This window comes from Temnothorax curvispinosus, unplaced genomic scaffold (genome assembly GCF_003070985.1).
Source record: "Temnothorax curvispinosus isolate PA1 unplaced genomic scaffold, ASM307098v1 QBEX01018068.1, whole genome shotgun sequence".
In the NCBI taxonomy this organism is placed as follows: domain Eukaryota; kingdom Metazoa; phylum Arthropoda; class Insecta; order Hymenoptera; family Formicidae; genus Temnothorax; species Temnothorax curvispinosus.
In genome coordinates this window covers 1-16,926 of record NW_020227848.1, presented here as the reverse complement: position 1 = coordinate 16,926, position 16,926 = coordinate 1, and the positions used below count along the sequence as shown (strand labels likewise).

General features: G+C 44.2%; 1 protein-coding gene across 1 annotated transcript in view; it reads left to right on the top strand.

The window, feature by feature from the left end:
• Nucleotides 1-12,773, top strand: part of LOC112468096 (Down syndrome cell adhesion molecule-like protein Dscam2) — a 54,905-nt gene extending 42,132 nt beyond the window's left edge. Inside the window, exons 9-12 of the mRNA XM_025037134.1 lie at nt 3,356-3,652; nt 4,128-4,238; nt 4,583-4,741; nt 12,236-12,773. Of these exons, the coding sequence (XP_024892902.1) occupies nt 3,356-3,652; nt 4,128-4,238; nt 4,583-4,741; nt 12,236-12,627 (959 nt within the window). The 3' untranslated portion in view covers nt 12,628-12,773. The remainder of the gene's footprint in view (nt 1-3,355; nt 3,653-4,127; nt 4,239-4,582; nt 4,742-12,235) is intronic.
• Nucleotides 12,774-16,926: the final 4,153 nt, after the last annotated feature.

Here is a 16,926-nt window from a genome sequence, read left to right as displayed (position 1 = left end):
CGATAACGTCGCGACCAAGCATCGAACGGATCACATGGGGTAACATATGACACGCGGAACACATCCAGTAACTTAGAGCGCGGTGTGTTTCATGTATAAAAAATAACTCTGCAATATATATATTTCCCCTGGAATTTTTCGTGAAAAAAGACCGAAGCGTAATTTGGACGTGGCGCATCTAAATTTACGCTTATTAATATCTAAATTACGTGTTAATTGCTGTTGTATGAAATTACATTACATTAATAATTACGTAGAGGCTACTGTTGTTAATTAAATGTTTAACAACGTATTTTGCATTTGTATCGGTAAACAGTGTTATTTTCAATTAGATTTCGAAATATAACTCCAACGCTGGGCTCTTCCCAGCTTTTAAGTTTTTATTTTATGCCATTTTCATTTCGCGAGAATATTGCCGCTGGCAAGGGAAAGCGTGCTGAGTTTCGTGCCGTTCTTACGAGCGATTTGTACATTTCTGGGGAAGTTCGTACGGGCTTTCGCGGCCATTAACCTTTATACGGCCGACATTTGGTAACTTTTATGACCTTTGAAAGTTTAAATTTTCTTTCAAAATCGCTTATAGCCTTGCGCTCGGCTGCCTCGTTCTCTCGTCGGAAACAAGCGTACCGATCTCCGGACGCGCCGTGTATACAGTTTGTTTCTTCCTCCGTCGTAATCCGAGTTCAGATATCACGCGCGAGCTAAATTACTACTTTCCTCCTGCCCTCTTATCCCTTAGTTTTCTCTTAGCTCTCGAGTAATTTTACCACTGAATTTCTCACTTCGGACCAAAAAAAGCGTCCAATAAAATAGTATTCTATTAGATCTAAGTTTTCAGACACGTTAAATCGAAACTGACCGGAAATTCAGTACGAGATAATTTATATGTATCGACATTCAGTAAACCTTATTTACTAACTAGTTCAGAAAAGATGGTTGATCTATCGTCAAAAATTGACGCAGTGCGGCACACCCACCAGGAAATCTCTCTTTTTAACGTGGCGGAGAAATACTTAATCGTCGCGAGGAATAGTTGTGCGCTAACGTCTGCATTACATCAGCAAAATGTCACGTAATCGCGCTATCCGTAGTAACGAAGCCCGTCGTCCCAGTTACGAGCGACGCCGGATAGAAAATTAGTAATTTACGTCGTCCAAGTTCGGAGCCGGGCGCCTATTACCTTGTCATTAGGATTCTTCCCGTCTCCATGATTTCTAAGCTGTAGAGGTATAGAGTGTACATTAGGTCGGGATCGCCCGCAGCACGATAGGATAGTTAGTACCTACTACCACTACCCCCTTCGGATTTGCATACGCTAACGAGATTTCTGCGGTTTTGCCGATGCTTTGCATGCTAGCCGCGCGCGATTTCGCGAAGCGAAGCGACGCGACGCGACCGACTACGTCTATTTATTATGCGTCATAGATACGTCCGGGGGATGAAAACCCAGGTTCCGCGCGGGAACATCTCGGCGAATTTGCGAATTTTACCGGCGCGGCGCGGCGGTTCCTGCCCCCGGGTGGAATTATGCGAACGTGATATCTTGTCTGTTACGATTTTAATGGCGTTCTCTCCCGTGCCGCGCCGGACGAGATTTACTTTGCCGAGCCCGCACTTGGGGAAACGCGAGGCAGTGCCTCGGAAGAATATATCGCTCATGCAAATCACGCTTTATCGTGTCGTTCCTTCAAAATGCTCATTGGCATTTCGCATAAACTTCAATGTGAGGTACGACTTCGTTGCGCGTACACTGCCGAAAGTTTCGTTGCCAACGAGCGCGTAACCGTTTTCCGGGTTTCGGCACGGTAACATTTCCTGAAATTTAGAGAAAACAAGCAGCGGCGCGGTGCCAACTAATATTAATTAGAGCGCAAGTAAAACATATTAATCTTCATAATTATGCGTCTCGGAAAAACATCCCTTTTTTAACATCATATTATTTCGGAGATTATACAGAGAGCGTAACAAGAACTCCATTATATGCGGAGAAAAAATCCCAGAGATACATTATTCGCAAAATTGAACCCGATGTGCAGTAATATGCTATTCAATCGTTTATTGAGATAATGGAAAATGCGATTGATGTTTCTCCTTGCTTGTAACTCTTACAGATATACGTAGAGTAAAATTGTGCTTTAATGCCGTCGAGGTTTTATTCAGTCTTTGTTTATGCAATGAGAGAGATTTTTGCCGCAATAACGTATATCATGATATTCGCGCGTTAAAGCGTGCCGCGATCTTAAACATTAATTTACAGTTTTTGCGGAACGTAAGATTTTTTCTTCTTCTGCGCGCGCGCCAAGAAAGCCGGCACAGCGAGACGGAATAATCAGTCGGCCTAATTGTTAATTTACTAATGGCGCTCCCCCGCGCAGTCTTTTAATTATACACAGGCAAACTGCGAGCCTGATATTTGCTCCGGCGAGTTTTCAACTTTTAACTATATCGAGTTAATCCGCGCTAAATAAATCCGCGCGACTTTTTTTCGCACGTTTCTCCGATAGAAATTATAATGAGGATGAGGATATGAACAAAGGGGGGGGGGAAAGAATATTGCATCTCCTTGCGCAAATTATACGCGACTCTCGTTTTGTTGGCATTCCCGTTGCAAAGAAGCGCATGTGCACAGAAATATCGTTCTTATCATAAATATTCATCGATATCGATATCAATAACGCCGACGGCGATGAAGGGATTCTCTTTGCGGATGAATACGAAAACTTCGGTAAAGTTGACGTTATCTCACGGCCGGTATTATATCCGCGCGAAGTTTACGAATTTATCATCGCGTCATTTTGGAAAACCGACGAAACTTTTAGCGGGGCCGCGTGTGCCGCTAAAAACGGCGCTTTATCTATTTATTTTGTTCACATACCGGACCTCGCAATCTGTCATAATACAATTTTTATCATTGTTACGAACTAATCGTTTAACGGTATTGTGCTTTCGATATTATTGATAAGGGATCGTTCACTAGTCACGTGGCTTTTCGTCTTTATTTAGACGATTTGTAAATCTCCGCGAAATCGACGCGATATTGCGACGACAATTGGCATAGTTTTTTATTTGGATTATTTTTAAATGGCTTTCACGATAGCCGACGAGAGATATCGTCAGGTCGCGAACTTAAATTCGTGATGGTTCGCTTTCACGTTGGACAATCGATTTGGACGTACGAATAAAAAAAAGGGGCAAAAAAAGCGTGGAAATATATGGACGCGGCTATACAGCGCGGGGCGTTAGACACGGGGAAAGGTGGCGGCGGGGGCGGGGGCCCCGAGGACAAAGGGGTAGCATTTGGAAACTTTGGGGATGGTACGCGTAATCTCATCCCCCTTGTAACGTCTGTTAACAGAGATCGCGCCGCAGCTGGTCTACAGATTCATCGAACAGACAATGCAGCCCGGTCCATCGGTTTCTCTGAAATGCAGCGCCGCGGGTAATCCCACGCCGCAAATTTCCTGGCTGCTAGATGGATTTCCGCTTCCACAAAACGACAGACTCCTGATTGGCCAATACGTGACCGTGTACGGGGACGTAATATCCCACGTTAATATCACGACGGTGAAGCCCGAAGACGGCGGCGAGTACGAGTGCATCGCCAGCAGCCGCGCCGGCGAGGCGAGGCACTCGGCGAGGCTCAATATCTACGGTGAGTCAGCGCGAAAGTCAAAAGTCAGCGCGCAGTCGGGGGGATACGGTTTTTCCGGCCGTAATTAGAAATACCGCGGGAGCCGTACGATTACGATTTCGATACGGTCGCGGACACGGCGTTAATTAACAATAATGATTTTTACTCGGTCCACCCGGTTAATTATAATCGTTATGACGTTTCGATATTTAATTAATTATTTATCTCGAACGAAAACGTTGCTTCATCCCTGCGTATCAGATTGAATATCAAATTCGGAGTTTTCGGCAAATCCAAAGGGATCAAAATAGTCATTCTCTTGCACGACATATTAAAAATTTGTTCTATATATGTTTTTTTTTTTATTTTCTACGCGACTTCGTTTCCCTGAAATCGAGAGAGAAAGAGCGGGACTAGATTTCCTGCTGGAAATTTATAACTTCATGCTGTTTCGCGTGGCTGCAGCGTAACGAGCTTTACTGCTTTCTAATCTCAGGACTGCCATACGTCAGACCGATGTCGCCCGTTTCAGCGGTCGCGGGGAAGCAACTATATATCAAGTGTCCTGTAGCCGGTTATCCCATCGAATCGATAGTGTGGGAGAAAGGTAAGCATCGTGCGTCATTTCTGTTAATCCCCCCCGACCGAATAACGGGGAGCTTCCACGTACGTTTATTCAATATTTCCATTGCGGCGAAAGGCACGTTAAAATCTGCTGTCGATCCTTCGCATCGATTGATAATCCTTTTCGTAACAGGCGTGCTATTGCAATTTATCGGCGAATTTCATCGGATTTATCTTCGTATTTTACATTTGCAAAATTAATTTATGCGACTAAGGATCGCGCGCCGGAAAATGCGAAATATTTGCAAATATTATTATCAAGTATCCCAAATATTCTCGAACGCGAGCGTGCCCCTTTAATCGATGCCGAAATAACGTTGTTATCAGGGGACGTAAAACTGCCTACCAACATGAGACAACGAGTCGCCAACGGCACGCTGTTCATCGATACCGTGCAACGCAGCGCCGACGAAGGCACGTATACATGCACTGCCAGAAACAAACATAATTTCACGTCGCATCGCTCGGTCGAAGTACGTGTTCTAGGTAAGTAAACGTAGCCAATAGTTTCCGCATAATTTCCCCCGCGATATTGAGCACCGGAATTTAAAGCGTTCGTAAAATTAGCATTCGAAAATGAAGAGATCGCTTCACGCGCGCGCGCGCGCCCGCGCGCTTGCGAAATGAAACGATATGGTCTCTTTGCTTTCCAAAGAGCGAAAAAAAAAGGTATTTCGCACTCTCGTTATTGAGATAATAATTTTTTATGACCGTACTTTTAATTGCGATACAATCCTCTATATATTTAATTAACGCAATTTTTATACAATATACGATGATTTCATTGCCCGATGACGTACACGTAAAATGTATAATGCCTATTTTTATCAAGCTGTACAGTTTTTCTGAAATAAGGATCGACGGCGAAAAACCTCGCGCGTAAGCTCTCAATGAAGATTCAGCTCAAAAAGTTTCGCTCTCATAATCTGTGTCGTTTTTGCAATTTGCCCCCGCGATGTCGAGACGCAATTATGGATATTATACTGGCGCACGTTAATATGCATTCTCCCTTTGTCGAACGTATTAAGCATCCATTGCCCGCGCGTCGCGCCCCATCCGACTGTGTGTATTAATTGTAGCCCGTTTATGCATAACACGCGCGGCATGCAACGTTTGACGCGCGCGTTGCCGAATTTATCTTTACATAATGTTTCTATTAGGTTCATCAAGCAAACTCTATGCGCGTTGTTTGACGTTGGGCAGGATTAATTAGCGCGGGACAACATCGGCCCCGAGACTTCGGTTTATCGCATTGCACATCATCGTCCATCGAAATACACGGTGTGCTTTTCGCATCGAAGATCCTATCGATTTATCGATCGCGCACGCGCGTGTGTGTTTGCAGCTCGCGAAATCGGAATGCCGAGCCGCGCGAAAATTAGGACGGAAAGTTTCGCGTTACCGAAGGAATATATAGTTCGACAATATTTTTTTTTTTTACGTATGAGGATCGCGGAGTGTAACGCAGTTACTCTCTTTCGATTTTGATTGACCATTTATTTCTATATCGCTCGGCAATTACGTCGTATAATTTGGAAAATAAAAAGTGAAAAGGGAGGATATACTGTTTAGGTTTCTGTGTCGAAATACGACGCACTGTGTGCAGTTTTTCAGCTCCGCCTCGCCCTGGACTCGAAGGCTTCCTCGAAATCGAGAGTGGATTCTTTCTCGAGAAGAACAATTTTATATGTATATGTATATACATTTCTTTTTTTTTTTATTGCAATACGAAACGCGCGCATTACGCACGTTATACAAATGTGATATATACATAACCCGCCCCGGAAATCGCGCTGAAATCAAATTAATTTTCATCAGCCGTTTGTTTTCGTTTAATATTTATAACATCGAATGTGTGTGAAACATTTCGGCAAAACACTGGTCGAGTTGCAGGTTGAAACACGATTGAATTAAATTGTCGTTTTGCGTTTCAAATAAAATTAGACGCGAATATTTCGCGCGAGATTGACGGATAGGAGCGTCATTCTTCTTCGTCGCCGCCCGCGGCGCGCTCCCTCGTCAAAGCGAATTCGCGCGATTTCCGGCGACGTTTCTTCCCCCCACCCCCCACGTGATACGCGTGGCGGGCGTATACGCCGCGCGTGCTGAAGACGTGTCCGGAAATGACCTATGCACAGAGAGCACAGCACCTCACTGCATCGCTCAAGCATTCCTCCTTTGCACGCGCTCGCCTAACTGCTCTGTTCTATTCCACCAGTATTTTTATGTACACTCGTGTGTTACACTCATGTACATAAAAATCCAGCTGCCACGTATGTACGTACCGTATATTGTACATTAGACAGACGACGCGACGTACTGCGTTGCAGATGTTGCACGCGGGGTATTACCGCAAAACGTCTTTCGATCGTAATGCCTCCCCCGTACGTGCGCGCGAGGGAGGAGAACAACGCGCGCGACTTTTTTCCCCATAACGTCGTACAACGGGAAGTTCCCGCATTGAATTCGTAATACCCCGTGATGCGTGAAACAGTGTATAGAATTAAATTATATAGGTATTTAACGATAATTCCAACGGTGATCGCGGGATCTGTCAAGCTTTGCCGCGCGATGAAACATTGATTCAGCTGGTAAACAAGCGTGTTGAAATGTTTCCTTTCAACTTCCGTGGGCAATCTGCCGAAATTTTCCATTAAGCGCGTTTGCACAACGCGCGTGTGCACGAAGTTTCCTCCGTTCTAAACACAGAGTTTACCGCGGAGATTGCGTCGGCAAGCTGAATATCCCGTCGAAAAGCACCGGCGCGATTGCCTTTCATTAAAATTGCACACGTTCTTTCTCTCAAACCCGCTGTCGATCTATAGACGTAACGAAACAATCGTCCTAAGCATCCCGCGTCGCGATATCGCATACGTTTGTCCGATCCGCGTTATTTGCAATGCAAATTGCGCGGAAAAATACTCGCTTGTCGTTTATAAATAAAGATAACAAAATTTTGTAACGGAGAACACACGTGTGACGTATTTATATAAGAAATATGCAGTCGCGCGCGTAAATAAGTCGAAATCACGCGAGAATTGCAATTACCTCTCGAATCCCGAGATCGACGGTATTTTCTCGCTTTCCCTCGCTGGCTGATGCACGCGCAAGTCGTTGATTTCCGCCGTCAAGACGGAAGTCGGAGAGCCGCGACGGGGAGATCGATTAATCTCGCTGCATCACAGCGCATCGAATCCCGCTGCCGTGCCGGTTTCTGACGTATGCCGTATCGGACGCGGAATTACTCCTCCACCTCCTCCTCCCCCCTTTTCCCCGATCCGAGCCGCGTTGCCACCGCTGGATCGCGCCGCTCTGAAAAATTGCTTTCCGCTCAACGGGGCGCATCTGGTGGCGGCGCGGAGAGCGACGATTACGACCGTTTATCCCTTCGCTCATCTCCCGACCGCCGACCGCGATCCCGTCTCCCCTCCACCCTCCCCCTCCCGACGATGATATGTCCCGAACATCAATATCGTGATTCTCTAGATCTGAACTGCTTTGATGGAATGCCACCTTGTCTGTATTGTTCTTTTCAGTGCCACCTAAAATCACGCCTTTCAGTTTTGCTCGCGATTTAAACGTAGGGGACCGTACTAGCGTACAGTGCGTAGTCGTGACCGGCGACCTACCACTGACATTCACGTGGCTCAAAGATAACGTCCCGATTGAGACGGTCAGGACGACGTTGCCGTCGTCGCAGGATGCGCCGTCGGGCAGCCGCGGTCGGTCGCCGGCCGGTCCTGGGATGCGGGACACGATGATTAACGGGGGCCCCAAGCTAAGGGGCCCCGCCACCATGACCGCTTCCGGCCCCGGGCATGACGAAGCGTCCTCCTCGTCCTCCCAGAGAAAGAGCATTACCATCGGGATACACGACGCTTTTACCAGCGCCCTGAGCATTAGCACGATCGCACCCGCGCACAATGGCACGTACACCTGTCGCGTGACCAATAGCGCTGCAACCGTCGCTCATTCTGCACTCCTTCACGTCAACGGTAAACGCACACCGTTGGTGTAATTCTACGGCCGTGTTCCGGAATCGGTATATATACTTCGCGCCCGGTTACGAGTTACGAGACAATCACGCGCCGCGGCAACCTTTTTTTCTCTTATCTTTCCTCTTTTCTTCTTTCCTTCCGCCTCTTTTCTAGTCGCGCGTCACGATCGAGAGACGCACCCGCGACGTCTTCCGACGCCAAATACCGCGGCATCGTATTTCGGAACACGGAGCACCCCGGTCGACGCTCATCGGGATGCCAACAACGACGTCAAGAAGGGAGGGGGGGCTCGAGAGACGCGGATGGATTCGCGCCACGTCTTGCGGAATAAGATCGCGTCGACGACGAGAGCGGGTTATCATTGAGATTCGCGAGCCGAGGCGTTGGTCGTGATAGGACCGGACTGGCAATTTTCCAGTTCGTTGGCTGGTACGACGACGATGGAAAGTAACTGATTGATCGGCACGTAGGGAAACACCGGTGCCGCGCTGGCCATCGTTTGTGCCCTCCGCCCCGACGCCCCGCGCCGCGACGATCGATCAATCAGCGCGCGTCCGACCTCGCGCGATGCGTACCGTAATCAATTTTGTTTTACCTGAAGAAAAAAGGGGCACTCTCGGGATAAATCGCTGACGGCTTTGGGGGATGCAATTCTGCAAAGAGGATCTTCGCGGGGCGTGTGTCGTCCGTTCGTTACATCGTCCGCGAAGAGAGAAGCCTCGTCGTTGTTCGCCAACCGTTTGAGCGCCGACCGCATTTCCGGCTCTCGTCCGCGATGATCTTCGATCGCCGATCTCTCCGAGATTTGGAAGATCATCCCGACGTGACCGTTTCTGCTACACGCTAAATCCTAAAACTGCACACTGTACCAACGCGCCGGATCGGTGATCGGTATTCCACCCCAGAGTGTTCGAAAAAGGACTTGGAAAAGAAAAAAAGAATACAATGAAGTCCCATTGGCGCAAGCACCGATTCGGCATGTTGCCAGCTTTTTCTCAGATTACTTTCGATTTTGAAGTTATTCTCTCTTTCTTTCATTCTTTCTCGTCCTGCACGCAGTTTTCTCTTTGCACGCCCATCTGCACGCTTTGATCGAGTTTTCCTGCAACCACTATCGATACCTATGTGTGTTATATGTACTGTATATACAATCTTGGCAATGTCTTTGGCTACCCCTCCCCCCACGTATTAGCGTTATATGAGCGGCCCGGAGTATACTTGTCCAACCTACATTTGTTTCGTTCTTTCAAACGTCGTGATTTTTTTATCAGAAAAAGATCAAGCAACGACAGTAAAAGAATCAGAATATATTTCTGTACCTTAGAGGTAAATATTCGTATCTCCATTGTTGAATTATGAATTCAGAGAAAAACGAGGTTTAAAGTTTTTAAGTAAGAAAATGGTGCACTGAGAAAAAAAATTTGTCAATCCCAAGAAATATTTAGTCCGATACGTTCAACTAAACATTTTAGTTAGTTAACTAAACATTAGTTGAATTAATTAATTCTTGATTAAAGAAACGAAATAAATTATTAAAACAACTAATATTTAGTTAACTAACTAAAATGTTTAGTTGAACGTATCGAACTAAATATTTCTTGGGATTAACAATTTTTTTTCTCAGTGTGTGTTTTTTAGATATAAAATAAAAGTAGCTTGTGATTTATTAAGTTTATAATATATGGTACAACTGCCAATAACACACTGACCAAAATTAAAGGACTATGAAAAATGTTCAATATGACTTTTTCTTAACATTGTATCTTAGGAACGAGTTATAATAGACGTAAGATCCTTTAGCATTATACAATTCAAGCTCCTGGTATATTAAAAAATGTATTAATTCCATTTTGACAAAAACTGGAAATACGATTCTTTGCCTCTAAGGTACAAATTTATTTTAGATAAGTGAAGAAAACACGTTTTTTTTACATAAAAATACAAATAAAATATATTAAATAGTTGGACATTTTTTAGCCGCTTGTATACACGTATTTATTATGGTATCTACTTCTTAGACACAACACACGGACTGTGACATCGAGAGGTTGCGAAAGAGCGCAGGAGCTCTCGCACGCGAGAACGAGCACGAAGCGAGAGAGATTTTTCGTCTCGACGAAAGTCTGAAATCTCGATGTCGCAGCGAGACCGTAAAGTTACCGTACTGGTTTTTCCTATTCGCACAGGTGTATGCATCGTCCAGCATTGGTATTCAAGAGACACGAGTAATGTTTTGACTGAATATATTACATTTGTCTATATTTCTCCTATAGTACTCCACACACATATATATATATACACACGGAAATCGCTGTTAACGACATTTCTGCGATATCCCGTAGGAGACGTATATTTTATACGTTTTTTTTCCACGAATGGCATTATACACTCTGTTACTCATTACTGTGTTGTATGATATCACGTTTTGAGCGTTTTAATGACAAAGTCATCATTTTATTAATGTAGCAAAGAGTTTTATGATAATGTGTTTAAGCTCGAGGTATATCATATATATACTTGTGTAACGTCGTTTTTACCATATATTGTTACGATATGATTATGAAGACTGGTAGTGATATTTGTATCCAAGGGGCATCCGACGCGAGAGCTCTCTGAAATTTTCGTCGAAGAAATATGGTAGATCTGCATGCGTAAATTTCTATCGAGGAGAAAAAATGGAAATCTGGGGATCTGTGTAATCTGGGAAATGGAATCACGGAACGGATCGCGTCGTTTCGTGACGTCAATACACCCAGAGATCTCTCTCGTCCTTAGATCTTTTATTATCCACATTTGAAATTCCTCTATCGGGTAGGGCTCGGTAAGTAAGTCTGCGATACGCAACCGAGACAAAGGAAAAGATAAAGGAAAGGAGCGTACATCTCCGAAGGAGGGAAAATGCGTGTGCAGGTGTCTCGTGCCGGATGGGCGGTCGTTATGGCGCATCTCGCCAGGCCAGGATCCCGCGGTTCGAGCGACAGCGAGGTCCCCCCGTGTGCGCGCGACGCACGTTTTCGCGTGGGAATTTATTGTCGAACGGAGAAGCGGGGCAGATGCGTTTTCGGTCGCCAAGTTTCCACGCACCGCGACATTCGCGCGAAACAATTTATTAATGTTCCCCTCCGTCATTTTGCCTGGGGGAGGGAGGGAGGGAGGGATGCGCGAGAAAGGAGGTGCGGGTCGGGGCTTATTTCCAACTTCGCCCGGTTTCCTCATAAAGACACATCGGCCGACATTAACAGTTATGCTCGCTCGTAAATGTTCATTTCCCCCCAAGCTACACCGCCCGGCGTTATGCTCTCGGCGGGCGCGTTACGTATACGTACGTAACGCTACTATCCCGATATTTATGGCCGTGCCACAATTTTCCGCGCGCGGACCTCGCCACGCACGGTTGCGGTGCGAGGAAACGCGGTCGCGCGCCGCACCTGTCCTTCCCGCACGAGGGGCGGAAAATCACGCGGCGGAATGGATCGGAATAAATGGAGGTCGGAGTTTATCGAGTTTCCGCGATGGTTACCGCCAGGGGATTCTCCTACGCGCGTCCTTGCGGGTCACCGCTATCGAACGGCTGGAAGAATAAACCGACGCGACAATGCGTCAAAGGTATACGCACGAACCGCGTGACTTCGTCCTGCGACTTGGGGCGTCGAGACGTCGTCTAATCGAATTGCGCCGCGACCCGTTAACAGGTAAAATATTAGCCAACGACAAATAAGGGAGGATGAAATGCGGTTGTTATACATATGGTTCCCTCACGGTAACGTTGCATGCGTTATACGGTGTCCCCCTTTTCGCAAAACGCGCGATCAATTGTGCGTGTGCACAAGATACGCGGTATCGCAAAAAGACGCAAAAAAAAAAAAAAACAAATTCTCGATCGATGATCGCGCGCCTAAGGCGCGGCAAAAAAAAAACGTCAGCGCAAGACCGCAAGGGGTGCACTACTCTCCATTATCATGTCACAACGTAACGTTTATAGTTCCGCCGCGGATCTCGCCATTTTTTTTCGGAGACGGTGTGATGGAGGGACAGCGGACACAGCTTATGTGTACGACGAGCCAGGGTGACCAGCCGTTCAACATCACGTGGTTGATGGACGAGAAACCGATTCAGGTCAGACCGAGCGACGGTGGTACATCGGTGTCGTCGGTCCAGACCGTCGCCGCCGCCGCCGCTGCCGCCGCCGCTACCGTCGAGACCAGCAACGGCATACAGATAAGCGACTATCCGCCGTTTTCCAGCATCCTGACGATAAATAGCGTCAGCGCTAGCCACAGCGGCAACTACACGTGCCAGATCAGCAACGTCGCTGGCCTGGCCGAGCACTCGACCAGCCTCTCAGTCGCTGGTTGGTGTCCTGAGAAAAACTGATGTATAGTCGTAAGAAAACTGTGTACATAAAGCGTCCACAAATAAGAAACCTTCCTTCTTCGCTATCTCCCAATCCTTCTCTCTATTTTTCTGTTTGTTTATCCCTCAATCTATCTACGTATCTATCTCTCTCTCTCTCTCTCTCTTTCTCTCTTTCTCTCTCTTTCTTGCTCTCTATTTTTTGTTTTCTCTCTTTCTCTCTCTTTCTCTCTCTTCTCTCGCACCATTGTCCCACTTTTCTTATGTATAGGGGTGTATACACGTGTATGTATACGCATATATGTACATATATGCGTGTACATATATGTTGAACAGGTATACACAGTTCGTATCACAGCGCAGAATTCGAAGGAACGTCGAGCAAGGTTCGGTTTTCTTTTTTTTTTTATTTAATCCGCTGTGTTATCCGGGTTACTCGGACGACTTTTCCGAGCCGTTGATGACATCCCTCGAGAAGGTACGCGCAGCACGAGTCCCCATTCGCCGGATCGTAATCTTATATGTTAGTATCTGATTCCGCCAATTTGAAACACTCTTCGTTTTCTGGAAAAGTTTCTTCTTCGATAGCCGTAAGTTGGATGAATCTTAAAAATCTATTTCACTCTTTCGAAAGAGCAAAGTTTTATCGTGACATTTGTAAAAATCAAGCTGTTTGAAATTGCGTGTATGATGCTCGAAAAGGATTCGCGTTGAGAACCAATCTTTAAATATTGAAAAATGTTTAAATATTTCGACAGGTATGAATCAGGTGTATAGATACATCGAGGGAATATAAATATTTCACGCAACAGTTCATATTTCATGCAATATGATGCTAATTGTGAGCAACACAATAGTCGAATATCATATTTTTTTAAAATTATTCTCACACTTGTTTTAAGAGAGATCCAATTTACATGAGAAAAGAAAAACAAGCAATTGTATTAAAATCTATCGAACTTGGATTAGTCATTTGGATTAATCAGAAAACTAGGAAGGCAATTGATCAGAAAATCCAGCTGCGGATCGATATCTGAAATAGTTTTGAGGATTAATTGTTAATGGGTTTCGCCGGATTTAGTTCCTAGTGGTCTCACACTCGCTGGGCAAGCGATATTTTATTCATTTCCATCCATTTCGACCCAAATTCTATAGAACATCAAAAGATTCGTACATTTCGTATGTATACCCGGCTCCACGTATTACCCCGCAGCCCGTAGCACGTAATGGCGTCTGCTCTCCTAATGCGTATAAAATACGACAAGATTGCTAGGTTTTCGACATCTGAAAGCCATTAAAGATTTTCCAGCGAATGTCGCGCGGCAAAGGAATTTCCTCAAAGCGAAATACGATCCTTTAACCTCAGCAGAGAGGTTATACACGGCGCGTAACAAATTGGAGGACGAATGTGCAAAACTGTAGTTTTTCAAGAATAAACATCAAAGGAGTAAGTAACAATGGTAATTGGGCATTCACATCCATAAAAAAAAAACAAAATTGATGAAATTAATTTCTATAAATTCGAGGTAAAATAATAAATGTGACGGATAAGGTTTTAAATGTCTTGTCTGCAACGTTATGAATCTTTTACAATCAAATTTCTCGCTCCGATTATCCGTATATATTCTTTGAGAGTACTTTGAGAGTCGTATTATAGGGTACATGCCAGACTTTCGTAATATTTGTCAAATGGAACGCTACGTGCTTTCGAGTTCGCTTTGTGTTCATCATGCAACGAGTGTACTATACTGCACTTTTCAGTTTCAAGGTACTACCTTTGCTGCCACGGCGCTTACGATCAGTATATATACGTATGTATATTCATTTCAACGCGATCTTTACGTGTACTGATATTTTTCGTATTATTTCTACTTGATCGCGTTACGTATATCCCGTGCAATTTACGTATTACTGGATGCGTATTACTTATATCCGGTTGCATTCCTTCTATTCCGCCGTACAAGTATCCTGTACTACTATATATTTGGTCGTACTACTTATTCAGCCGTATCGTGTCCGTTGCTACTTTTACGCGCCGACGGACGTACTACACATGTTTGGTTGTACTACTTGCACGCGGCCATGCCAAATACATCCGTTACTACTTACGCGCCAACGTCCTACATATGTCTGGTCGTACTACTTGCACTCGGCCACACCAAAGATGTCCGTTACTACTTACGCTTGGATATGCTTCATATATCTGGTCGTACTACTCACGTAGTTCCGTCTTCACGTTTGAAGCATCGAGTTCGAAGGGAGCAATTCGGCGAAAATACCCATTAATTGTCCTCGTTAATCGCTGAAATGTTTTTTTTTTTAAGCGCATTAAAGACGAGATTGGGACGGCAGAGAAAGAAAAAGGTCGACAAGTCCGAAATCGCATGCAGTCGCGCTCTATCGAAAGCAATATAATACCTGGCATGGTGCCGCCATATCCCGATTTCTTTCGTTTATATCTTCGAGGATAGTAGCTCGATAAAATTTTCATTTGCCGTTTGGAAATCGAGGCTCGACGCAAGCGGGGAATGCTCCGACAGATGGAAATCGTGCAGACGACAGATGTATCGCCGACTTTACTTGTTTGCATGCTCGTCAGATAATTCGGGAGATAATTAGATTTTCACGAGGTATCACGTTATTAGAACGGGAACGGTTCTATTTGCGGAAATTTTAACGAGGGCGATATCTTTCGATAGCGAAGTAATTCAACAATAGCACACCCGGCCTATCCCAGAGTACGTTGATCCGGTGTGCCGGGGTAAGGCCCAATATAAAATGTATTGACTCTTGATATAGTTCCCTATATTCCGTTACGTTTTCCACAAGCAGTATCGCCGAGATCGATGTAGACCTCGAGAAATTGAGATTATATATTTCAGTCTTGAGCGTAGAAGTATTATATCCACGTGTATTCAGATTTTTTTTAAAGGACGTTTCCGCGAATGTTACACTAGGTAGAGTATCGTAGCGAGTTGTGATATTCGAGACGTTGTGCTAATGTAATGCAACAATTGTTTATGACACGGGTGTGCATAAGCATGCATTCGCGTAGTTAACCTGTTTCTGGTTTTATACAATTCCCCCTTTCCCCGGATTTTTCTCGCGAGAGCGACTTGGAATGACGATGGAAGAATGTAAAAGTGATACTCCTCCTTACTTACGTGTCTTTCTATTTTCGTATCATTACGGTACATTGCCACGGTATATCGTTTGCGTTTGTCGTTGTCTGGGAAGCATTTTATATTACATCCGTCTTACCAGCTCTGTTTACTTGGAATGGTGCTTGCGTTGTTACGTTCCTTATGATAATGACTAACTTTGCATTTTTTGCATGATATTACGTTCCATATACTCGTACTATATTATGTGTATTATATTTTCTCGACATATATTTATATAGTTCAATTTATACTAACTACTCTCATGTATTTTAGACGGACAATTTTTCTTTCGTTATTAAAATACCTCTCTTCCCCTTTATATTTTCCCTTTATCGTATATTCTATGATTTACATAGATTATTTAATTAGAGAATCTTTCTCTTTTTTTTTTTATGTAGGTTTAGTACTAATTTTTCTCTCTATCAAAGGATGCATGCTACCTTTTAATTTTTTTTAATCCTAAATTATTATTTCCTTGATATACATTTAACATTGCTTGAATTCTTAATGAAATTAAACGTAGTTAATTGCGGAAAGAACCATTCTCGTTTATTTTATACATAACATATATACATAACATCGTCAATTCAAGTAATTTAGTCGTAGCCTTAATGGATTCCGTAGTTATAACACTATTACAATTTTCAGCAAGTCCGTGTAAGTATATAATAATCTAGTTGAAAGAAAGAGACGCATGCATTATACAATTACTAACACATTAGGAGAACATTAATTTTAGTCATTGCCGTTTGCCGTTGGTATTCGCCACCGTTTATATCGCAGTAAAGTATCGATCCGATATTTGAATATATAGGGAATGACTGTTCAAATAAATAACCTGTCATATCATATATATTTTTAGACTGAACTGATAAAAGATAAAATCGTGGCTGGGCTGTGAAATGAAAATCGATACCATTTGACGGTTTTACATGTTATTATCTTTAGGAAATAACGGGATAACGTGGGGGATAAACCTGCGTATTGCTCTCGATATTCTGCAAATTAAATTAAAAGGAATTTGTAATAAATTTGTAATATAGCAATGATTACACATGTACGTTGTTCTTGATGCTTTTAGCCGTCATGATTGTTCAGTTACAAAAGTGTAGGATCTTCGTAACATGCGCACGAGCGCGCCTAACGCGTTGCAAAT